The sequence below is a fragment of the Rattus norvegicus genome, chromosome 20 (assembly GCF_036323735.1).
Source record: "Rattus norvegicus strain BN/NHsdMcwi chromosome 20, GRCr8, whole genome shotgun sequence".
Taxonomy (NCBI): domain Eukaryota; kingdom Metazoa; phylum Chordata; class Mammalia; order Rodentia; family Muridae; genus Rattus; species Rattus norvegicus.
The window spans coordinates 28539603-28564758 of NC_086038.1; the positions used below are offsets into that span (position 1 = coordinate 28539603).

Below are 25156 nucleotides of genomic sequence, written 5' to 3' on the forward strand. Positions count from 1 at the left end.
ATTGATCAGACTACAGAGCCAAAAGCTATCCACAGAGAGCTGTCCAGGGAGCCATCTTGAGAAGACTACAAGGTGTCAGCTTGCACCCCTCTCCAAGCTGAGGCTGGTCCTTGGCGTTGTGAGGTTAGATTTTATATCTTCACATCCCAGCATCACTGTTTATAAATTGTCCTCTCCCTTCACAGATGAGCTATTTAGTTTTACATTTTTTTAACAAATGAATGAAATAAAAATTGATCTGCTACCCCTAATTTCCCAGTTTTCCTTCCCAGAGTAAAAACCACCAAGAGTCATTGTTTATATGTATTATTTTAAGAAATAGAATTGCATTAGACTTCCTGCAGTTCTTTTTCAGACAGGGTCTCACAGAGCCCAGGCTGACCCTGAACTTGCTATCTAACCAAGAGTGACCCTGAACTTGTGTCTACCTGCCTGCACCTCCTGTATGCTGGGAGGAAAGGCATAGGCCACCATGCCTAGTTTGTAATTTTTATTTTATTTTATTTTTTTATATTTGGTACCAGGACAGAGCCCCGTACTCTACCGTCTGGGTCTTTTCTAGTTTTTCTGATGCTGTGGGCTGAGATGCTCATTGCCCTGTCACTATGAGGATGCTCTGAGATGCTGTCAGTTTTCGCTGATGTCACCTCACCATCCCCAGATAAACACTGGGGTGTTTAAGGGGCTATTTCTCTTCTTATGCTCTTCTGACCTTTCTCAGCTTCTTGACAAGCTTGTTGTCTTTATAAACAGGAGGAAGTTAAGGGAACAGTTATGGGCACATCTTCCCTGGCTCCCCCTCTGTAGTAGTGACTGAGCCCTGCACCTACACATTTGTCCGTTTGGGTCACATGCTTTCCTTCCTCCGTTCCTGGCCTTTTAGACTTCAGCGGTGCCTGCACTGTTCTTGTGAGCTGTCAGATGCTGCCATTTCTTCCTCTCCTTTTTAGTGACCTAAGACTGACGTGCCCTTGCTGAACACCTGTCCCATTCCTCCCTCTCCTTTGTCCCAAGACTTCTGACTCTGGTGTGGCAAAGAAACTGCTTTGCTACAGGGGTCCCGCTGCTGCCCGAGTTGGTTGTGACCCAGTGGCACTCCTTCCAGCCCCCCACCCCCTCTCTCTCCGCTCTTAGTCTCCTTCTGTGTTGCGCCTGTCCTGTGCTTTCACTACTCTTTCTGGTTTATTGAGATAGGGTCTCATGTAGCCCAGGCTGGCTTCAAACTCAGTATACAGCTGAGGAGGATCCTGACCTCCTGCCTCTGTCTTCCAAGCACTCTCCTTCAGGAGAGAGTGTGTCACCATACCTAGCTGAAGGACACTGAGCTGACAGCTACCACATTCCTGTTGTTTGCCTCCATCGAGCGAGCTTCAGACTTGTATTCCTGCTGTCCTTGGACACGTGCGCCTGAACTGACCTTCAGACCGGATATCCTATGCCACACAATTGGAATGGCACAGCCTTAGCCCGTCCCTGACAACAGTGAGCAGAGGATCTTCATAGCTTCATCTGCTACATCATCTGATCACCAACTCCAGGCCTCAGGAACAGTCCTCACTTTCCTTTCCCCATTCGTCTGCCATGTGTAGCACTTTTCTCATGGAACCTTCAGAGTCCCTGCTCCTGCCCTAGTGTTGGCAAGTGTAGAAGTGTTAGCATTTCCTCATTCATGGTTGGTCCCGGGGACTCAGGCTCTGAGGGCAGACTGGCCTGCACTGATGAAACCCATTATTCTGTACACCAACTGAAAGAATTATGAAAAAGGGGCTGGCGAGATGGCTCAGTGGATAAAAGTGCTTGTGGCCAATCCTGACAACTTGGGAGTTCAATCCCCAGACCTACATGGTGGAGAGAAGGATCTAACTCCCACAAGTTGTCCTCTGACCACTCCACACTTGCACTGTCACACATGTGGGCCCAACTTCTTCACTTGCTTGTGCGAGTGCTCTCTCTGTCTGTCCTCTCTTTCTCTTTTCCTCCTCCTCCTCCTCCTCTCTCTCTCTCTCTCTCTCTCTCTCTCTCTCTTCTCCCTTCTCTTTTCCTTCTCTCTCTCTCTCTCTCTCTCTCTCTCTCTCTCACACACACACACACACACACACACACACAAGAGAAGAAAAGAAAAACATTTTTAAATAGGAAAATTGTTTCAGTGCTGGTGACTCTGGGGCCTTATATATACATTCTACTACTGAGCAACATTTCACCCCTGAAGGAGAGAGAGAGAGAGAGAGAGAGAGAGAGAGAGAGAGAGAGTGTGTGTAAGAGTTTGGATTTGCCACTTAGAAATTCCATGACTTTGTTTAAATTCCATAACTTGCCTCTGCCTAGCTCCTTCGTGGTTAAATCAGGGTGACCATGTGATGTGGGGGTGAAGTGACTTAGCTGCTCACTGTCTGTGCGTGGGGCAGTAGTCTGCTCTGCTCTTTCTGTTGAAGAGGCCGCCCAGCCAGTCCTGTCCCACTGCTCTCCACTTTGCAGACACTTTGTCCTGGCCAGCATCAAAGCTCAGATGTGGGGGCTGGGGATTTAGCTCAGTGCTAGAGCGCTTACCTAGGAAGCGCAAGGCCCTGGGTTCGGTCCCCAGCTCCGGAAAAAAAAAAGAACCAAAAAAAAAAAAAAAGCTCAGATGTGGACGTTGGGTCCCAGCCGCCCTGCTTCATCTCCTGCCCTCCTTACTCTGTCACAGGCGTCCAGTATCCAGCAGGCTGCCTTTGTGACCCTGTACACTTGGGGTCTTGCATGAACTGCTTTTTTTTTTTTTTTTTTTTTTCCCCCGGGGCTGGGGACCGAACCCAGGACCTTGCGCTTCCTAGGTAAGCGCTCTACCACTGAGCCAAATCCCCAACCCCATGAACTGCTTTTTAATAACTTGAAGTGGCCATACCTTTCTGGTTTGTCTGTGATTCTTTATTAAGAACATGCTTAAATATTTGTCTCCACACAGTCAACTACTCTCATAAAACCCATACTGCATTGCTATGACATCTCTTTCCGTCTCCCCGCACCTCTCCTCAGGTCTTGTTTTGTGCACCGGGCTGCCCTGGAACCCTGTGTGTATCATGTTTTCTTAAAGCTTATGGTCCTGCCAGGCTTGGTGGCACACATCTCTCATCTCAATACTTGAGAAACAAAGGCAGGCTGATCTCTGAGTCTGAGGCTAGCCTGCTGCAGAGTGAGTTCTAGTCTAGCTAGTGCCACACAGTGAGACCTAACTCACAAACAAACAAACAAACAAACAAACAAAACAACAACAAAATGATGACTCCCTACCTCTGTCTCCTGGGTGACGGATTACAGGCTTGTGTCACCTTAACGGGCAGTAACTTATTCCCAAGGTTGCCCTGTTAATCAGACAGTGAACTCTGGAGGGGGCTGTTGCCCCTTCCACTGCTGGTGCAGGGCTTTGCATGACTGGTGCAGAGCACACACTCTTCCTGCTGAATGAGTGGTCAGGGTTTGCAATTTACTAAAATTTCGGTGCTTCCAACTCCAGGCTGCAGGAACTAGTTGATCGAGTGCTGGAACGCTTTCAGTCAATGGGGCTCGTCATGAAGGAGTGGACCAGTGTGAAACTGCACGCCACCGTCATGAACACACTCCTCAGGAAAGACCCCAATGGTAAGTCCCCGAAGAGCTGCAGCAGGGCGGCAAAGAGCAAGGCCTCTGAGACCAGCTAGTGCTCAGGTGGTGGCCATGAGCCCCTGATAAGCCCTTGCCCTGATGAACCCAGTGCCTTCCATGCAGTTAGTTCTGTCACACACGGGGTTGTCAATTTTGTATACAGAAATAGGAGATACGGGTTGGGGTCCAGTTTAGGGTAAAGTGCCTGTTTAGTATGTGTGCAGTCATTGAGCGTTTCTCCCTCCGAGAAGGATGTAAGACACCCAGGTAAATTTAACCCAAACGATGCAGAGCTTAGTCTCCCCACACCTTGTTCCCTTCTTTCAATCCACAGGGTCTCCCACTTGCCTGTAATTCACTAAGTAGGGCGGTCTGGCTGTCCAGTGGGACCAAACCCTCCTATCTCTGCCTCCTTTGGGCTAAAAGTATAAGTGTGCTACCATGACAGCTTTTCTCTGGTTCTGGGGATGGAGCTCAGTGAGGCCGTCATCCTGCAAGGCAAGCACTTCCGGACGGAGCGGCTCCCTACCCACACTGCCTCCTTTTTAATAGTCTCTTCGGTATTGATCGACTTCTCCCCAGATTGCTCATGTTCCTTTTGCTTAGCAGGGAAGCTGCTTTGTTTGTGTTACTTGTGTTTTTGAGACAGGATCTCCATGTAACCCAGGCTGGCCTTCAGTTTGCTCTGCAAAAGGGACGTGACCTTGAGCCCTTGATCCTGATCGCTGGCTTTATAGGGCTATGCCACTATGGCTGGCTTTCAGAACACAGTTTTAAGCTGAGGGGTATGCCTGAGGGTGGGTCTTATTTAGAACACTTCCCATTGGAGCTAGGTCAGGAATTCCCACACAAGAGCTAAACTGAGATCTGCTCACACAATTGTTAGAACTCTGACCTGGGCCTCTGCAGACCTGTACAATAGAATAATGTACTGAGAAGTAGAGATCGGAGTGCAGGGAAGGCAGGGAAAAGTTACCAGTCAGACAGCATTCTGAAAGTTAAACAATCCTTGAGGGCCTTTGAATTTTCCCTTCCATGTGCTCTTCTCCGTATTGAAATTTTACTTGAAAAGGACATGAAAAGATGTTACTTTCCCCTGCCCCCTGTCTCCATTCCCTTTGATAATATTCTGGCTGTCCTTTAAGGACATCTTTTGGGACATGCAACCTAAATTAACTCAGTCCGCTGGAGCACAGTTTTGTTTAGGCCAAGGTCATGGACTTGCTGCCTTCCCATGTGGAATGTATGGATAGCTTTAATGGTAGCACTCCCCCACCCCCAACCCAATGTGAAGGATTCCTTGGGTCAACCCAAAGCCTGGACACCAGCAACTTTGAATAGTTTATATGTGAGTTTTTGTGTATTTTAATGCAATTAAAATCACATGCCATTTATTTGGGGGTTATAAAACCCCGGAGGTGACTTCGTGGGAGACTGAGATCCAGGGAGAGTTGTCAGTTACCCAGTGTGTAGTTAGTGCCTGAGAGCCTCATCTCCTGACTCTCGGCTGCTCCTCCTCCCTCCTCGTGCTGCTTCCTAAAGCAGGAGGTGAGAAGTTTGCTAGGCAGCCTGGTGACCTATAGACACTTGAGGGCAGGCACAGAGAGCCTTCTCAGCTTCTTCTCACACTGTCTCTGGATTCTTTCCAGCTGAAGGCAGGTACAACCTCTACACAGCAGATGGCAAGTATATCTTCAAGGAAAGAGAATCTTTTGATGGCCGGAACATTTTAAAGGTCAGTATGATGCAGAGTAACATGGGAGTCTTTTGGCGCCTGCCCCAAATGAGGAGGAAGCAAGTTGTCACCTTTTAACATTGAAGTGCTTCCTTCTGCTTCTCGTGAGAGGATGCAGACCATTGTCGTGTCAGAGAGAGGCGTTGGGGGAGATCCCTAGATCCATCCATCTGTCTTTCCATCCGTCCTCTTGGCACCTCTAGAGTGTTTGCAATCTGTGACTTAAAGACTAACATTTCCCAGCGACTCTGATACTTGACTTGAACCCAGTGAGTTTTACTTTATACTCTAGAGGTCTGAGCTTGCATTTTTTAAGTGAAGAAATTGTTTTGATCTAGTACATTTTTCTCTTCTCCCACAGAGTTGCTCTCCAAGGTTACTTCTAGTCTATTTTTACTCAGGAGCAGCCTGTGTCCTAAAAGTAGGTAGTCAGTGTCTGACTGCTGAGACCTCCCTGTTCTGAATCACAGTCATCTTTGAGACAGGAAAATGCAAGGAGTTCTTCTGCCCTGCATTTCTCTGTCTCCTGCACACTGCCTCAGTTACAGCTGCTCTGTCGGGTGAACATGCCATGGTTCCTCTGGGCAGAGAGAAACAGACAGGCTTTGATGATTCTCATGTTTGCTGATGGCTTAGGTCACATGGTTTCAAGGCCATGAATATTTTCTAAAGAGGGTGTGTATGTCTATTAAAGTTCTTTAGAGGAACAGAATTGATATTTACATGTATATCTTGTATATATTTATCCCTGGATGGAAAGTTCAAGATGAGATGGCCTTCAGTATACACCCAGGGAAGTAGGTTCTGATACTAGCAAACTTGCTGACAAGAGTAAGGGCAAGCAGGCAAAGAGCAAAAGCTTCCTTCATCTGTATTCTTTATATAGCCTGACAAAAAGGCATGGTCCAGATTTAGGTAGGTCTTATCACATCAAATGATCTGGATTTAGATGAGCCAGGCAAGAAAGAAACTCCTCACAGGTGTGCCCAGCCCTCACAGGTATGCCCAGCCCTCACAGGTGTGCCCTCACAGGTGTACCCAGCCCTCATAGGTGTGCCCTCACAGGTGTGCCCAGCCCTCACAGGTGTGCCCAGCCCTCACAGGTGTGCCCAGACCTCACAGGTGTGCCCAGCCCTCACAGGTGTGCCCAGACCTCACAGGTGTGCCCTCACAGGTGTGCCCAGCTGCTTTGGTTTTAGTTGACTCCGTGTGGTCAAGATTAGCCATCACAGTGTGTAACAATGGTCAGAACTGCTGCATCTTAGGTGTGCCGGCCTTTACTCCTCCCTTCCCTGCTTCCATTCCTTTACCTCATCCCAAAGGCTCTTCCCAGAAAGCTCCTCTCCCTCATTTGTACCACAGGCTGTTTGAGCTTTATTTGAATTCCATAAGAACCAAGTTGGCTTTAAGACATTCCTAAAGATTTCTTTCTCCATTGTTCTTTAAAAAAAGAAAGAAAAAGAAACAACAAAAACAAACATAACCAAGTATAACAACAAGACTCAAGTATGCCTGACCCCATGGCGTGAGCCTGTACTCTCATTGAGGAAGGCAGAGTCTAAGGTTGGCCTGAGCTACATAAGACCCTGTCCGGAAGACCAAAGAAACAAACGAAAGCAGTGAACAGGGAATTCCAAACCATGGCAACAGAGGAAGAAAAAGCATTGAATTCTATTAAAGAATGGCAGTGTTAATTACAGCTGAATTCCGCAGCAGCCTGCCACCCGCCTACAAGCTGTCATAGCCAAGAAGCAGTCTGAGCGGGGCTTCTCACCTGTGGTAGGATGTCGGTCCCATACACTCATGGCCACAGGCTCTGCTCCAGGACCATTAGTCTTGGGGAGAAAGATCCCTTTCTTGAAGTTTCCTGACCAGAACCAACCTGTGGTAATGTGTGTGTGGCTCCCTCTAGTGTTGACAAGCCACAGTACCCTTCCTCATGCCTAGGCGGGTTTTGAGCTGGGCCCAGTTATGAGTTTGGAGACCATGTAGTGTCATTCATCATGAATCTGTAACATAGGACCCACTGTGGTTAAACTTTCGGAGAAGCAATTTTAATTAGTGACACAGACTAGAATCTACAAGAATACTCAGAACGTTTGGGCGCAGCATTTGCCTGCTGCTTTGTGAAAAGGTAGTTGGTATTTAGATGGAAATCATGAGATTTTCGAGGTCATGTCTGTGAGAACCAGAGTAGTACACAGGTGTTTCTGTAAACCAGACGCTGGGCCCAAGCTCCAGCAGTAAACTAATGACAATCAAAGCTTCATTCTGAACACACCAACTGTGAGAAAGGCGTCCTGACTCTGAAGGCGAGACAGCCGTTAGGACTCTGTCCTTGCAGTCAGGAGTTCCTGCCTCTGAGGGGCCAGGCTATCGGGCAGTGATAGTGTAAAACCATGGAAGAGACGTCCTTGTCCTTGTCCCCAGGGGCAGCACAGCCTCTAATCTCTGTGGTTCCTCCTAGTTTACTTCTTAGTCACTAGCTTCAGGGGATAGAACCTTCACCTGTGTTTCAACCAACGGATTAAATCTCTTCAAAAATCAAGGCACTGTGGGGGTGACTGCCTTGCCAGCGCAGTGTAAATGCACCCTACATAACTGTAGTCAACCATCTTTTGGATTTGCTCTGTTAACATGAGAAACCACATTCTCCGAAACCCTTGAAATGAAAGAAACTAGAAAACAGATTGATTGTTTTTATATTTCAGTGATCAAACTTTTTTGTTTTTTGAGACAGGGTTTTATTACGTAGCCTCTGGGGGCTTAGAACTCACTCTGTAGACCAGGCTGGCCTTGAAGTCATAGAGATCTGCCTGCCTCTGCTTCCCAAGTGCTTGGATTACAGGCATGCACCATCATTCCTGGCTTATTTTGGATTTTAAATACATGCACATAAGCAAGTGGAGGCTGGAGGACATCTTTGATTCTCCCTTCCACAGCAAAGGTCGAAGGGATCAAGCTCAGGCAGTCAGACTTGTGCAACTGCCTTTTTGGAAAGAACTATCTCACAGACCTCAAAATTATTATTTTAAGAAAGAAAAAAAAAGACACAAGATAGGAGCTGACTAGAGTAAACAGAAAGGCTAACCATGTTGGCTACAGAGGCGCTTTTCTCACAGACTAACCAGCGTACTAACAGCTCATAGGCCAGGGAGCAGGAGCGAGCGTCTTTGGGAGGCAGCCTCGGGAAGAGTCAAGCTCCTCAGCTATTCATGCAGAAACAAGGCGGGGAAGAGTCATCGCCATTGCTCTGAGAATTTAATGAGTGCTGGCCGATGGCTGCTCTCCGTCCATGCCTTAGTATTAAGAAAAAATCCTCTAATGGCTTTTGGAAGTAGAAGGCACTTTTTTCTTTTGTACAGTTCTTTTCAGAGCCAAAGAAGCTGTAATTGACTAGTGGCTGGTTATTCCTAGTTAAAATAAGACTTCCCTAGGGACGGCTTTGGAAGGAGAACCTGACAAAGAGCTGTTCTGTGTCATTTAGAGTGGACACAGGGAGAGCGTAGTCTGCCGTGGTGCTTTATGGCAGGCTGACGGCTCCAGGAGGGTGCATTAGTGAAATGGCCCAGCCAAATTAATAGGATGGTGTCTGTGAGAGTTTCCATTTCTAAAAGGTAGCAGGAGAGATGCATTTGTGTCACCATTGGCTACAAGTAACTGAAGAAACATGGCTGACTTGAGCACAGCAGGAGCTAAGGGAAATGACTGGTCATCAGTGGGCAGCCCCTGACAGCCAGGCATGATGGCCTTCTGCTTCGGGGACTTGAGAAGTAGTAGCTCGAAGTGACAGAACCAGTCTCTAAGCCCTTCCTCTCAACAGACTGACCGAAGGCTGAGGGAGAAGCCCTAGGTGGCAAAGACAAACTAGGGGGTCTGAGAGGCCATGGGAAGCACTGCAAGTTCCACGACCAGAGGGCGCCACCATTTCCTTAGAGACTCAGAAACTCCTAGTACAGGCTGAGGGATGCAGGCCATTAATCTCAGCATCCCAGAGTTACTCAGGAGGATGGCAAATCCAAGGCCTGCCTTGGCACTTACTGAGGCCAGGAGTACCAGAGTAGGGCTAGAGGCGTGGCTTGGCGGTGACTGCTTGCCTAGTATACGTAAGGCCTGGTCAGCCCTTTGGACTGCATCGGGACGTTTATCTTTTTTTTTTTTTTTCCGGAGCTGAGGACCGAACCCAGGGCCTTGCACTTGCTAGGCAAGCGCTCTACCACTGAGCTAAATCCCCAGCCCCGGGAATGTTTATCTTAATCCTGCTGCGATAACTCATATGTGTGACTTGAGAGTTGGAGCTGAGGCAAAAGGATTGCCCTGTGTTTAAGGCCATCCTGAGCTACATAATAAGCTCCAGGCAAGCCTGGGCTACAGGATGTGACTCTCTCAAAAATAAAACCACTGTGAAAACTTGGAGGCAAGTCTGAAGGACATTACTTTATTATGAGAGAGTCTTAATTGAGGAGGCAGGCAGCATTGAGCTGGGTATATTAATTTTAATAGTTTTCCTAAAACATGATTCCAGTCCTTCATCCAAACCGAGCCTGGAGTTGGTAGTGAGCTGCCTCTCCCAGCATTTGATCTCCTCACTTGATCTGGTTCACTCCTTAGCATCCTTAGAGGAAACCAGGAAGAGTAAATGCATTTCATTTCCTCGTTTATTTTTACCATTTAGAAGTGAGCTTTATTAGGCGACAGAGTCTCGTGACGGTGATGGGAGGCACGGTCAGGTCTTGATGTGGGAGGAGGATGGCGTCATCCCAGCAGGGTTTGCTCTGGTTCTTCACTCCTGGACTCCGCACAGTGCCTCCAGCAGTTTGCCAGTTCCAGCCCCATTTTCCTGAGGTTCTCCTCCTCCATGTTGGAGTGGAGTTGTGATTCTTGTGCCTTCCCGTGTCTCCTGTTACCTAACTTCCACACATAAAATGTTAATTGCAATGCAAAATTATTAGAAAGGATTGTCTCTTACTTGATGAAGAGAATTGAATTTATTATGTAGTAACTCTCAGCTCGAGCACTACCATCCCTGGAAACTGCTTCTTTGTTACTTGGCTTTTTAAATTTTTTTTCCCCTCAAACCTCAAACTTTTCAGGAATCCCTTGATGGATCAATAAACCCATTGCATTATGGGAAGCTGAGCAGCTGCCCCTGCACTTGGGGCTAAGTCATTGGATTCATGCTGCATATGGCGTACTACTCGAAAAGGAAAAGTAGTTTTTTTGTTTGTTTGATTGATTATTTGTTTTTGAGACAGTTTCATGTAGCCCAGGCTAGCCTTGAACACCATGGTAGAGCCAAGGTAACCTTGACCTTCTGATCCTCTGTCCTCTGCCTCCTGAACGCTAGGGTTACACATGAGCACTGCCCTTGGTTAATGTGCTGGGACGGAACACGGCTTTTTTCAAGTTAAGCCAGCGCTCTCCAAGGGAGCTACATCTCCAGCCCCTAGGATTTGATTTTTTTTTTTTTAAAGATTTATTTATTTTATTCATATGAGTACACTGTAGCTGTCTTCAGACACACCAGAAGAGGGCACCGGGTCCCATTACAGATGGTTGTGAGCCACCATGTGGTTGCTGGGAATTGAACTCAGGACCTCTGGAAGAGCAGTCAATGCTCTTAACCGCTGAGCCATCTTTCCAGCCCCAAGATTTGAATTTTTTAATCCTATTCAGTAAAGTAACAAAGCAGATGTCAGTTCCGCCATCTTTTTAGTAAGTTATCTTTATTGATTTTACATATGATGACTGATTTCTGCTAGAAAAAGGAACATCACTGTGATAAAGCAAACGCCCTTGAAAACACGGTGCACATTTCGATAAGGTCTGAAAGGTTTCCATGCAGTTATGCTGATTATTTTTGTTTTTCTGTCAGTTGTTTTATTTCCTCTCAGATGCTAAGACCTGATAGTTGTATCTAGTGTAATTTGCAACTTTGCAACCCTTACTGAATAGTTCCAGAGTTTTGTCAAACCAACAGCTCACACTGCAAGGCTTCCCTGCTTACATACAAATGCAGCTCACTTGACGCACTGTTAGAATAGTGAGTCTCCGTGCTATCAGAAATAACCACATTATTCTTGACAGTCACATGACCGAGGCATGGGAAACCAGCTCTGGAGGGTTTTCTTGTATGTCAGGACATGGTGTTATGAAGGAGCACCACAGAGGACGAGTAAGCACTAGCTCACAGCTGTACTTCCCAGGGTTTGGGGGATCATTCAAGGAAACTGAGCAAAAGGGGAAGACTGGGAAACCAACAACAAAGATCTTAGTGCAGGAATTGTTTGAGCTGGGTTTGTTCTCCACACACAGAGGCTGAGGCAGGAAGAATGAATCAGTTTGACGTCAGCTTGGGCCACATCATGAGTTCAGGGCTAGCCTGGGCTATATAGTGGACTCCACCCCAAAACACAAAACAGAAAGTGTAATTAATTCATTACTTGGTTCTTAAAAAAGAAAGACATGCAGCTTGTGTTGGGAGGCTTTGGACAGTAGTGTTGGCAGGACTGTGGAAGAGTGGACTGTCCCTTCGGTCTGAACAGTACTTAAGGAACGTTCCTCCACAGAATGGCCAGTAGGCAGATAAGAAAGACTAAGCGTTATCCCAGAGGCAGTTGGATCTCTGTGAGTTCAAGGCCATCCTGGTCTACATAGCTCCAGGCCAACCAAGGCAATATAGTGAGGCCCTGTTTCAAAAAATATAGATGGATGATGGATGGATGGATGGATAGATGGATGGATGGATGGATGGATGGATTGATGGATGGATTGTCAGAAAAATATTAACCAGCGCCTGATGCCATAGAACATGCCTGTAATCCTAGCACTTGGAAGGTTAAGGCAAGAAGGTTGAAAGTTCTTGGCAAGTCTGGGCTACACAATCAAGACTATGTATCAACAAAACAAAAGAAACAAATTGTCCAGTAAAGTGTTTCCTATTAGAGCAAGTTGTCAAGCAGCCAGCAGCACATTTCATTCATATGTTTCATGTTCTTGTGAGAAACAGAATCAGGGCCTGATGGGAGTGGTTGGGGTGGTGGGGGTGGTGGGGTGGTGGGTGGTGGAGGTGGTGATAATGGTGGTGATGGTGGGGGGGTGAAGGTGAGGGTGGTGGAGGAGGTGGTGGTGATGGTGGTGATGGTGGTGGTGGTGGTGGTGGTGGTGGTGGTGCTGGTGGAGGAGGTGGTGCTGGTGGTGGAGGAGGTGGTGATGGTGGTGATTGGGGTGGGAATGGGGATGCTGGGGGTGGTAGGAGTGGTGATAGTGGTGGTGGTTATGATGATGGGGGTGGGGGTGGTAGTGGGGGTGGTGGGGGTGATAGGGGTGGTGGTGATGGTGGTAGTGGTTATAGTGGGGGGTTGTGGGGGTGGGGTGGGGGTGATGGAGGTGGTGATGATGGTGGAGGTGGTGATGATGGTGATAGTGGTGATGGTGCACACCTTCGATCCCAGGGTTTACTCTCTCCCCTTCAGGGAGGCAGAGACAGACAGATCTCTGAGTTCAAGGTCAGCCTGGTCTTTAAAGCCAGGACAGCCAGGGCTACACAAAGAAACCCTGTCTTGGGGAAAAAAACAAACAAAACCCCACCACCTACAAAGAAGGAATTGGGATAGCAGATGGCTCCGTAGGTGTTTACAGCGAAGGCCTGGTGAGCTGAGTGAAACCCCAGAAACCACTAGAGGTGAGAGGAGAAAGCACACCACAGAGCTGACATCTGGCTGCCTCAGCACACAGGTCCTATGGCTCGAAAATACACACACACACACACACACACACACACACACACACACACACACACACACAGGAGGTAGGGAGGGAAGAGGAAGTGAGGGGAGGGGAAGTGGCAATACATACCTGTAATCTTAGTACTCCAGGGGCTGAGACGGGGGTGGAGAGTTTTAAGATCAGCGGTACATAGCAAGACCTTATCTCAAATAACCAAAAGAAAAAAAATGAAGTAATTATCTGTAGAAGTCTGTAAGCATGGGCATCTTTTGGATAGGACTTGAGGCCATTAACTTGGAGCAGGGGTCCACAGTGAGCCTGACAACCCAGTGTGACCCAGCATCTGCTGTTTGGTCCTCAGACCAAGAACAAGCTGTGTGTTTTTAGTGGTGAGCAGGACACGGAACACATTGGGAGGATTATAGAACATGAACAAATTATGTGGAACTCAAAATTCTGAGAGCAAGGCTGAGGCACAGTGATGGAGCCCTCCCTCACCTGCTGTGCCCAAGGCCATGGCTTCGGTCTCCAGCACTGCAGAAGACAGACTCCTTTCTGCGTGCCTCACATAGTTGTCCTGGAGTACAGTATGGTCACATGAGGACCAGCTGGCACTGTTGTGACCAAGAGTATGTGGCCATCTGGCCTTTCACAGAGGTTTGCTGACCCCTAACTTAGAATTTAGAGCTTAGTTTAGTCATCTCCCTTTGTGTGCGTGCGTGTGTGTGTGTGTGTGTGTGTGTGTGTGTGTGTGTGTGTGTGAGAGAGAGAGAGAGAGAGAGAGAGAGAGAGAGAGAGTGTATGTGCTTGAGTGGAGGCCAGAGGTCAACATCAGGTCTCTTTTTTGGTCACTTGTCACATTCCTGTTTGTTAAACTTTATACACTAGTTTTCCTTTTCTAAGAACAGTGTTATTTTGTGTGTGCACATGTGCGCATGTGTGCTGCGGACCGTGCTATGTGGTCTGTGGACTTATCTTCCCACCCCTAGTTGGTTATGTTTCACCTCACCCAGAGCAACTCTGCATTTGTTTACTGTTTGTTTTTTGAGACAGGGCTTCTTTGTGTAGGCCTGGCCGCAGTCCTGCTTCCTGATGACATACATCAGTGTGTTTTTGAAATGGGATCTTACCTTGTGGTCTGATGCCCTTGAACTTGGGATTCTTCAGCCTCTGCCCCATCAGTGGTGTGAGTGTTTACTGGAATCTCAAGATACAGTAAGGAGTTAATGAGCAGTTAGTAAGCAACATTCAGTGAATCAGTACTTGGTTCTCTTCTCGGAGCTCTTAATTTTGTTTTGGGAGTATCGGAGGTGCTGGGTCAGAACTCACCTTCTCCCCTCCCAGGTGCTAGAATTACAAGCTGTTGCGAAGCTCATCAATGTGAAGTTAGGGTGGAGATTGTGATGAGACGCCTTGTCAAACTACGGTAGGGTCACTCAGCTGTGCTAATGACAGATGGGTGTCATCAGGGGTGGCAGCAAGTGTCTTAACCCACTGAACCATCTTGCCAGCCTCCACCTGCATTCTGGATGACTAAACCAGGAGGTGTGGGAGTGGTTGGGAGCACTGCCGTCCTTCCAGTGCCGTTGCACGTCAGCCTGACAGGTGTTTGAGAGACAGCCTTAGAGCCGCTTGAAGTGCTGCACTTAGTCTCTGTTCCGTGCTGTTTGCAACATCCAAATCCAAGCCTCATTTCACCCACATTTTTTCCCCCTCAATTTATGTTCTGTTGCCTGGAAAGTGAAGACTCTAATGAGGTTGCCGGAAGATACAGCCAGCTGTCAGCAAGGTGAGGCCATTGTTGAGATGAGGTTAGGCTCAGCCGACTGCTGGTGTTGACGGAAGCCAGTGTCTGTTGCAGAAAGATGCCCTCTCACTGTGCTGTGGTTGCCTTCCCATTCGATGCCTCTTCTCTCCTGGCTCTCTGCCAGCCACAGTCACTGCTGACTTCTCTTTACAGTGGCATTGGAATACTCCCACATGTTGTCTCAGCCTGAGGGGATGCTGACACGGATTTATAGGGTCTAGCCAACACAATGACAGACATAGGCCTCAGTCTGGCAAAGGCAGCAAGTGCAGAGAAAACCCAAGAGGTTGCCATTGCTGTTCTGGGACCTGCTGCTGGCTCTCCTCAGAATGAAGTATATAGTAACATTTATTGACTATCTTCTAAGCATAAAGCACTGGCGAGATGCCTGTTTGGTGCATTTGAGGGGAGGGGGATGAATAGTCAGTCCTGAGCTCATTCCCAGGGACACTTTGAACCTGTTCTTATTGTCAGAAATACTTATCCCCATTCTTTTGTGTGTTACTCACTGAAGAAATGAGTAAGTTTTGGTTCTGTTTAGATTTATTGTAGTTATTGTGTGTGTGCGCGTGTGTATGTGTATGCATGTATATATGTGCTCATGTGCATACATGTGTGTGAGATATGTGTGCATGTGAGTGACTGATGCCCAAGTAGGCCAGAAGTGGACATCAGATCCCCTGGTACTGGAGTTATAGATTTACAGATGCTTACGAGCTACCATGTATGTGCTGGAAACCAAAACTGTGTCTATTGTAAGAGCAGAATTTTTTGAAACAAGGTCTTTTACTAAACCTAGAGTTGACCAGTTTTCTAGAATGGCTGACCCATTGGCCCCAGGGGTCTCCCTGTTTGCAGTAGTCTACCACATAGACCGGTGCATGGCAAGGTTTACCTGTAATCACAGTGCTGGGGTGAGAAGACAGAGGGACCCTCAGACTCTCTGGCCACAGTCTAGTCAGAACAGCAGGTTCCAGGTTCAGTATCTGTCTTACAAAACAAAGCAGAGAGGCTAGAGAGATGGCTCAGCAGTAGAGAGCACTGACTGCTCTTCCAGAGGTCCTGAGTTCAATTCCCAATAACCACATGGTGGCCCTGCAAGCCTAAGTGCACACCCAGGCCTCCCCCCCCCCCCCACACACACACACGCTCCTGACTAAGGAAAGCACTGTGGGTAAGCACCATGCACACACACACACACACACACACACACACACACACACACACACACACATACACGCTCCTGACTGAGGAAAGCACTGTGGGTAAGCACCCTTGTGGTATTGCTGTGTGATTACTGCTCCAAGTATTAGGGAATTGGCATAGAAACAAGTGAAGTGGGTAGGACTGTGAAGCTGTGATAGCTCTAAAAAGGACAAACTTCCCTCCATGAAATCATTCTAGAATCAAGGCAGAGCACTATTGTCAGAAATGAAAAGCTAGGGAGAAAGCTGTCCGGCCAGAAATCCAGCAGAATTCCAATTACTCTGTTTGTTAGATTGTCATGGCTTTCAACTCCCAAGGCATGCTTGGGCACGATAATGCTCTTTCTTCCAAAAAGCCTTTTGCTTGTTTGACGGCTGGCCACGCCTTCACCGAGGGAAGGCTGTGGTCTGAGCGGGCCCATGGGGACAGAAGTGGGTGTCACAACGTGTAAAGTTGTGGTGATGGTACTGAAGGCATGTGTCCTGCGGCCTTGGCTGAGGCTCAGTCTTGTCTAAAAGGTGACAGTAACACAGTTGACAGACAGCATGTGGCAGCCGGCCTTCTAGCTTGCCTGAGCTGTTCCTAGCTCAGCTGTTATTTGGACAGCTATTGTTTGTGCATGTGTAGCCACCCTGATGCCTAAAGACATCTGATCTCCTCTCACTTTTGGACCCCATCCCTGTGTTGGAGAACTGAGAGTGGAGCTGGACTCCTCCCTCTCCCTCTCCCATCTCCTTTTCTCCATTGTTACTTTGACACAGCCAACAGTCAGGACTTGGATACCTAATCTCCCTAATTCCCAGTTAGTTAGAATTCACTTAGTTCTTTCTGTGCGACAAGCTCTAGGGCTTTGCTTCTGCTAACCTGTACTTCCTCTTGGAGAACCTTCTTTTGCCAGTTGAGAACCGTTATGAGCACTGTCTGCGGGAAGGCGACCAGACAGGAAATAGAAACGAGAGTGGTGACAATGTTTAATGAGCACTAGTTCTTCCCATCTATCTGTGGAAACATCCCTGGGCCAGCTCTGAGATAGCAGCCACCCTCGGGGCTGCCATTACAGGCTTAGGGGCTGAGAAGTCTCTTAGCCACGCAGCCGCAGCCGCCAAACAGTTTACTGTGGTAAAGCAGTAACAGCCATGCCTCGAGGTAGGATTTTCTGGGGAAGAAGCTTGGCAGCAGATCGAGCTGCTCTCGGCCCATCTCAGATGCCAGCTCTCTAATGGGACCATGTGCGGCCTGCATGGAGGTCAAGCACGAGCTTTCCAGCCCTGTCAGCACAGCCTCCGTCTCCACTGCCTCCTCCCTGCTCCTTCTTGCTACTTTCCAAAATGGAAAGGCTCTGCAGGGAGGGGAAGTCCCTTAGCATTTTGCATATTGAGGTGCTCAGCAGAACTGCCTGGCATCCTGTGTGTATATATCGGTTTTAATTCACTCTCTAATAGGTCATTTGGTCCTAACAGCAGTCTTAAACTTGATAATACTTGCATCAGCAGCAAGGTGCAGGCCAGCCCTCCAAAAGTGCAGCCCCGAGTGATTACTTGCAGAAGGTTTATAGCCTGCCTTCTCTTGCCACCTCCCTAGGAGCAGCCAGGCTATGACCAGACATCACACACTCCAGCAGAGTCTTGAAGGTGGCTGGGGAGGAGAAGATAGGCAAGGAAGTCAAGGAAAGCCATCCTTTTCAGAAGAGACGGGGCTCCAGCTCTGTCTGTATTGTGAGTGGATGAACCAGAAGGGGGAGTGGCATGTGACAGTGTGAGGAACTGTGGCTGTCCCCAATGTGCACACACAGCCTGAGGAGGTGTGGCTGTCCCCAATGTGCACACACACAGCCTGTGCACACACACACAGACTGAGGAGGTATAGCTGTCCCCGATGCACGCGCACACACACACACACACACAGCCCGAGGAGGTGTAGCTGTTCCCGATGTACACATACAGCCTGTGCACACACATAGTGTGAGGAGGTGTAGCTGTCCCTGATGTGCACACACAGCCCAAGGAGGTGTAGCTGTCCCCGTTGCGCACACACAGCCTTTCACACTTCCCTTAGAGAGGCTGCTGCTGATAGCACTTGATCCTCCCACACACTGTCCTTGGCCATGCTCCTTGGCTCTCTGTGAGAACGCCGTGTCCTCTTTTTATCGGCTATTATTGGCTATTGTTATTGACTCTCTCAACATGATCACTGCAGTCTGAGCTTTCAGACTAAAAGTAGCCTGGCTGCTGGAGTCAGGGCTGAACTTGGAGCTGACTGAAAGATAGCAAAGTCTTGCCAAGACAATGCCTTTTATTCTGAAGTAGCTGCTGTCCTGGCCTTCAGAAGTATTGCAGCTCCATGAGGCCGGATTGTGGCTGTGAAGAGTCCTAGCGAACCTTCTCTTTCCTATGAGCTGGTTGGCACGGAGTAACAGAGATCAGAGTTTGGCTCTGGAACGTCCCCAGATTCCTATATGTTAAAGCCTTGGTCCTCTAGCTGTGGTGCTACTGTGAGGAGAGAGAGCTGTAGGAGGTGGGGCCTACACAGAGGGAGTGGGTCACTGGGATGCACCCTTAGGTCATGTATCCGTCGTGGCTCTCTCTCACTTCCTGGATGCCATGAAATAAAAATGTCCTTTGGCTCAGCACTGAGGCCACGTGACCACGCACTGAAATCTCGGAAACCACAAGCCACATAAGCCCATCAGCCTGGTAAGTCAATTGGCACCGTAGCAATGGAAAGCTAAGAAATATAGTACTGGGAGCAGGGACTTAGCACTCTTTCCTATTGTAAATATAGGCATCTTCATAAAACACCCTGATCGAAGGTGGGAAGGCTGGCAGAGAGTCGCTCCGGACATGGGGGAAGCATGCTAGCCTTGGTTAGCTAAGGAACTCCTAGGTCCTTTTCAGAGGAATTTCCTACATGCTGGGCATGTCCCTCAGCCTCTAACATCCGGGGAGCATCTCTGTCTCTGAGCTCCACCCTTAAGACATTTCCATTTCCCTGTTTTGGTGAAGGGCTGAGCCTGTGTGTAGGAATATGGCTTGCCCTGGTATGAGCAGACCATTTCCCTGTTTTGGTGAAGGGCCGAGCCTGTGTGTAGGAATATGGCTTGCCCTGGTATGAGCAGATGGAGGCTTTTGTTCCGGACGGACATGCCTGCATCCCACCTTTTCTTTCCCTTTCCGTTCCTCCAGTGCTTGCTCTTACAGAAGTGTCCTTGTATGCAGCCAGCCGCAGCCGGATGACAAGGGTGAGGGAGACCTGAGGGCTTGAAGTGCCTGTCCCCTCGGCAGAGATGGAGTCAGCTTTTAGATTTGAGGATTTAGTTGTTGCTACTGCCGTTTTGTTTTATAAGACAGGGTCTGTCTGTGCAGCCCTGGCTAGACTCACTCTATAGACCAGGCTGGCCTCGAACCCAGAGAGCCACCTGCCTCTGCCTCCCAGGTGTGTGCACCTGGCTGTTTGAGGAACTTTAACAAATAGAACCTTGACGTGTTTGTGATCATAACCACAAAATAGATTAGTAAAGTATTTTCAAAACCAATTGTATTTTAGCCTGTTAATATCTTTCTTTATAAGTTTTCATGACATTAGTTGTGGCAGGGCTGTGGCATGTGTGTGTGGAGTTGAGAGGACAACTTGTCTTGAGTCTGTTCTCTCTCGTTCTACCACGCAGATCTAGAGATTGAACTGAGGTCATCAGGTTTGGTGTTGCAAGCTCCCTTGCCCACTGAGCCCTCTCACCTACCCTGGTGTTCAGAAGTTTCTGTTTATTACATAACATCTTTTTTCTTGAGACAAAATCTCGTCCCTGGCTGGCCTCCGAGGTCTCTGTGTTGCCGAGGATAATTTTAATTTCTGCTCTGCTTGCCTCTGCATCTGCAATGGTGGGCTTTCAGGCCTATGTCACCATGCTGGGCTTATTCAGTCAGTGTTGGAGAACAAACCATCCCCACCCTTACTGCCTGACACTTCAACCCTGTATCTGTAGGCCTTTTTTTGTGAAGAATGCTTCAAGAATTTACCACTTTTAAAAGTGCCTTTTTTTGTGAAGAATGCTTCAAGAATTTACCACTTTTAAAAGTATTTGTGGGGAGGGGTCTAGCTTTCTCTTTAGTTCTTATCACACTGAGGCCACAGAGAAGGTACTTAATTGGGAAGGTCATCTGATCCAGGCCAACCATATCCTCTCTTCACCAACTTGTTTGTTGATCTACTTAACCCCTATACTCTGGGGAGAGGGCCCAAGGGCTTCAACTCCAGACTCAGCAGGTATAGGGGGATGGGGGCATGATTTAGAAACAGAAGTCAGTGTTGGCAGAGACCTGGGAGCTGGCCCTTTCCCTACCCGCAAAGCAGAACTGGGGCTAAGAGGTATAATTGGTGGCAGAGACACAGGACAGCACAGAATAGTGGAGACAGAAGTGGGGAGCAGCAGGCAGGGGCCCACAGTCTGCTGGAAGAGGTGTTTCCTCAGTGAGGGGCAGGGCCTGGTGCCAAGACACCTCATTAGTCCCAGGCCTAAGCACTGATACGTCATCCACGTGGATGAGTTGCTCGAAGAAGGCTAAATGTAGTCAGTTGATCCTGGGTAAGCAGCTTTGTAAGTAGCTCTGTGCTATCAGGATGGCTTGGCCACTGTGTCTTCTCAAGCGAAGTGTGTATTTGTGGCTTTTTGAGTCAGGGACTGTCCTGGAACTTACTCTATAAACTAGGTTAGCCTTGAACTCTACCTGCCTCTGCTTCCCAAGTACTGGGATCAAAAGCTTGCACTACCCACCTGGTAGGGAAGGTAAGTGACAGGCTGACAGTAAACAAATAGGCCTGTTTACACCATTGAGGCCGGGATTGTTAGGGACTGAGCAGTTCTAAGATGCCTTTATGGCTTCTTCCTAGGGACATTCTCCAGAAACAGTGGCTTCCTAGCCCTAGGGTTCCTGTGGAGGGTTCCTGTGTACCCCAGGCTGGCCTCAAACTCATGGAAATCTTCCTACTTCAGCCTCCCAAGTACTTGGCTTACAAAGTATGAGCCATCATGCCCAGCTCCTTACCTGAAACTTCTCTATGCTGACTCTCATGGCCAAACTGCAAGTTTTTCTAGTATTCGGACCCTTCTTTTTGCTTCTGGTGCAGACTATAAACTTGGCCGGAAGCGCCTAGCGGCCATGCCTGGATGCAGAGCTGACTTGACATGTCTGCTAGGATTATCAGCCTGTCACTTTTAAAATCACTAATGGCTTCCAGTCTAGTTCCCATCGAAGGTGTTCCTGACTGTTGGTCTGGTCTTCCAACTCTTAGAGAACCAGCCATTGTACCAGGCAGGCTTCTAGCATCTAAGCTTTTTAGACCTACTTCTCCAAACACTTCAAATTCCCTCCCCACAAAACAGTCCAAAAGCTTCTAAAGCACAGTGTGAATCCGAGCAATGGACTCCAAGTGTCAACTGTGTATGTGTGTTTTAAATTGTCACTGCAATCCAGTACAAGACAGGAACAACGTGTGGGAGGTATGTATGTATATATGTATGTATGTATTTATTATCAATAAATAAATTTTTGGCTCACAGTTCAGAGCTTCAGTACTAGTACTTGGCTTTGTTGACTCTGGACCATGGTGACACAAAGCATTATGGCAGCAAAGGGTGGTAGCAGAGATGGCCCAATGCATGGTGGGTAGGGCAGAGCGAAGCAAGAGCCACGCGTCCAGTAACAAACTTCCTGCTAGGTCCCACGTTCTTGATGTCTCAAGAACCTCCCAAAAGGGCACCACCAACTCAGGGCTGAACACTGTGGGGGCATTTCATAGTCAAGCCATAGAGCCTGAAACATGTGGGCACAGCCAAAGGGTGGAATTTCCTCCCAGGTTGGCGTTCTTGGATACAGATCTGTTATTCTGCCAAGAGCATGTACAAGGCCTCTTGGTCACAGCCTTCTGTTGGCCAGTATGCTAGGCCTGGTACTAGGAGCTCTTAGATCTATCTCGAGTCAGTGGTCCTAGGTTGTTTCTGTTTCTTATCTCTTAAGTGAGAACAATTATGTTCAGCTCTGGTTCTCATCACAACAACTTTTTGAAGGGTTAATGAGCTGGGATTTGTAAGGCACTTTTAGATCTTAGATGAAAGGTGTTATTTAAGCTTTGTACTGGGAGTGCCTTCCCAAGGAGCTCAAAGTGCTTGTCTTCAGTTATCCTGTTACCTGCCTTCCCGTGTGGGGAGGGAGGTGGGCAAACACTCAGATCAAGTATCAGATAGTCCCATTACTGTTGCTGTGATCTGTGAACAGGGTAATTGTGTAAAAGTAGAAGTTGGTGAAACAGTCTGAAAGTCGGGCACTGGGGGAGCTTCAAAGTGTCGTGCATTTGGTGTTCCTTAGCACACACCCCCACCCCGCACATCCCACGGGCTTCAGAAGTCTGGTCACATGTGTGAAAACAAGAGAAAGCACCCTCCCTTAGGGGAGGGACCAGCACAACCTCAACTGCTCACGTCAGTACAACCACTCAGCTCGTCTACAATTGGACCAAGTACATTAGAAAAGTTAGTTAACTTATGGGTACCCACAACAACTATATAGGACTTACATGATGTGTGTTTCCCCTCCCTCCCTCCCTCCCTCCCTCCCTCCCTCCCTTCCTTCCTTCCTTCCTTCCTTCCTTCCTTCCTTCCTTCCTTCCTTCCTGCTGGGGATTGAACCCAGAGCCTCACACATGCTAGGTAAGCTGCCCAACCACTAATCACATCCTTTCCCCACTACACACTTTTACATTTCCATTACAAACCTTGAAACTGAATTTTCTCTTACTGCAGTCAAGTTGACTAAGTCCACCCAGCATGAGAAGCACATTTTCTTAGAAGAGGAATCTCTGGGCCAGCCAGTAAATCTGGCTGAGAGTGAAAAAGGGGCAGGAAGCCCGGCAGGCTTGTTCCCTGCTGGCAGGCTTGTTCCCTGCTGGGGACCGGCCTTCCTTTAGTTATGTACCTTGTGGTCACTCTCGGAGATTTCCAGTCTCAGTTTTGTAGCCTCTTCTGGTGTCTGATGGTTATGCACCAGACTGAGAGGAAGGAGTTGCGGGTCCAAGGTGAATGCTGGGAAAAATGACCACAGTCAGCCCTTCAGTCTTGCCACTTGTTTCCTTCCAGTGTAAACCACTGTGTTACTAGAAATCAATACTTCCCCCTGTGCTCTCCTGAGGAAACAAACTCAAAATAGTGGTTCCACAGAGCAGGAGAGTGTAGGGCAGCAGGGTGCTTGAAATTGTTTTCTGACAGGGCTATATGTAGCCCAGGCTCATTTCAGTCTCTTACATCTCCCTCCCCAGTGCTGGAATTACAGATGTGTATGTGTCATGATACTGGCTAAGAGGGTTCCATTTTAACTTTGAGTTCTCTGTCAGAGAACTCTTGGGTTTTTGTTTAGTTTTGGTTTATTTTGTTTTTGAAACAGGGTCTCTCTATATAGCCCTGGCTGTCCTGGAACTCACTCTGTAGACCAGACTTGTCTTGAACTCAACAGAGATCCACCTGCCTCTGCCTCCCAAGTGCTGGGATTAAAGGTGTGTACCACCAATCCCACTGTAAACCCTTGGTTTTCTGACCGTAACATGTTTCTTCCCAGTGGTTCTCAATTCTGTCTTTACTTGGTGACAGAGAAAGGTTTTCTGGGCTGGGGAAATGGCTCAGCTGATAGAAGTACAACTTAGTTTGCACTGGGAATGTGAAGTGCACGGGTCTAGTACAGTAGTAGAGTGGCTCACCTAGCTTAGATGAGGAGCCCGGCTTAGTCTCTGGAAAACATTTGAAAAGGCCAACATGGTAAAGTGTGCTTGCAATGTTAGTGCTGGGAGGCAGAGGCAGGCAGATCCCTGGGCATTGTGGGTAGCCATTCTACTCTAATCTGCAAACCACGAGTGAGACCGCATCTTAGAAAACAAAATCAAACCCATGATAAGGCCAGGTGTGATGGCACACTCCTTTGATCTCAGCACTTGGGAGGTAGAGGCAGGCCGATCTCTGAGTTCAAGGGCAGCCTGGTCTACAAAGTGAGTCCAGGACAGCCAGGGCTCTGTTACACAGAGAAACCATGTCTCAAAAAACAAAGACAAAAACCCAATGATATTTGAGAACACCAGCTGAGATTGTCCTCTGACCATTTACACAGTCACCCCAACACACATGAACCCACATTAAAGAATTTGTCTTTTTTTTTTTTTCTTCTTCTTTTTCTTTTTTTCTTTTTTCTATTTTTCAGAGCTGGGGACCGAACCCAGGGCCTTGCTTTGCTAGGCAAGTGCTCTACCACTGAGCTAAATCCCCAGCCCCTCTACTGACCTTTTTAAGCCTTGACTGACATAGAGCTCCCTATTTAGACCATGCTGGTCTCAAACTCACAGACATTCACCTGCCTCTACCTCCCAAGCTGGGACTGAAGGCACACAGCATGCTGCCTGCAAGAATCTAGTTTCCTTCTGACCCTTTACACCCATAGCACAGGGTGTGTACATTGGTTTCCAAATGCCTCCCTGACCTGGGTAGGAGAGCTTCCCCTTAGAGCATCCAAGTCCGTCCTCATTGCTGTCCGTGGAGAACACAAACACTGGCAGGCTTACATTCCATCTAGTCCTCCCCATGTAGCCATAGTTCTCCTTAGCTGGTCATCGTGTTCCTTTGAACAACAGGGACTCCCATAGCACAGAGCTATGCAGTGTCAGGAAAGTGCTAGATGATGCCGAGAATTCAGAACCCCCGGGGTTGTTATAAAACAGGAGGAGGACAGCACAGGACTGGAATTCTTTGACTGGACCTTTTCATTTAAAATCTCCCATCAGATCTTTTATTTTCTAAACAACAGAATGCGCTGTCTTCCTGCCCCTCATGAACAGTCGGGTTTTCCTGCTGCTTTTGCACTCAGAGTTTGAGCTTTTTTCCTGTCCCCCTTTTCATTTAGGCACTGAATTCAGGGGAGCAATTTGGTTCATTTATTCTCATTCTCTCCCAGAATTCAATGAAAAGTTTTCAGCTGAGCTCCAGTCACCTGACCCATAAAACAGGTTCAGGGAAAGAGATCTTTGTGCAA

At 48.0% G+C, this 25156-nt stretch overlaps 1 protein-coding gene across 8 annotated transcripts in view; it reads left to right on the top strand.

Annotated features, from left to right (window-relative positions):
• Ascc1 (activating signal cointegrator 1 complex subunit 1) overlaps positions 1–25156 on the top strand; it is a 90152-nt gene that overhangs the window by 55559 nt on the left and 9437 nt on the right. For all 8 annotated transcript variants that reach the window (XM_006256404.4, XM_006256405.4, XM_006256407.5 and 5 more), the window contains exons 8-9: positions 3494–3618; positions 5271–5356. In XM_006256404.4, coding sequence (XP_006256466.1) covers positions 3494–3618; positions 5271–5356 — 211 coding nt within the window. The remainder of the gene's footprint in view (positions 1–3493; positions 3619–5270; positions 5357–25156) is intronic.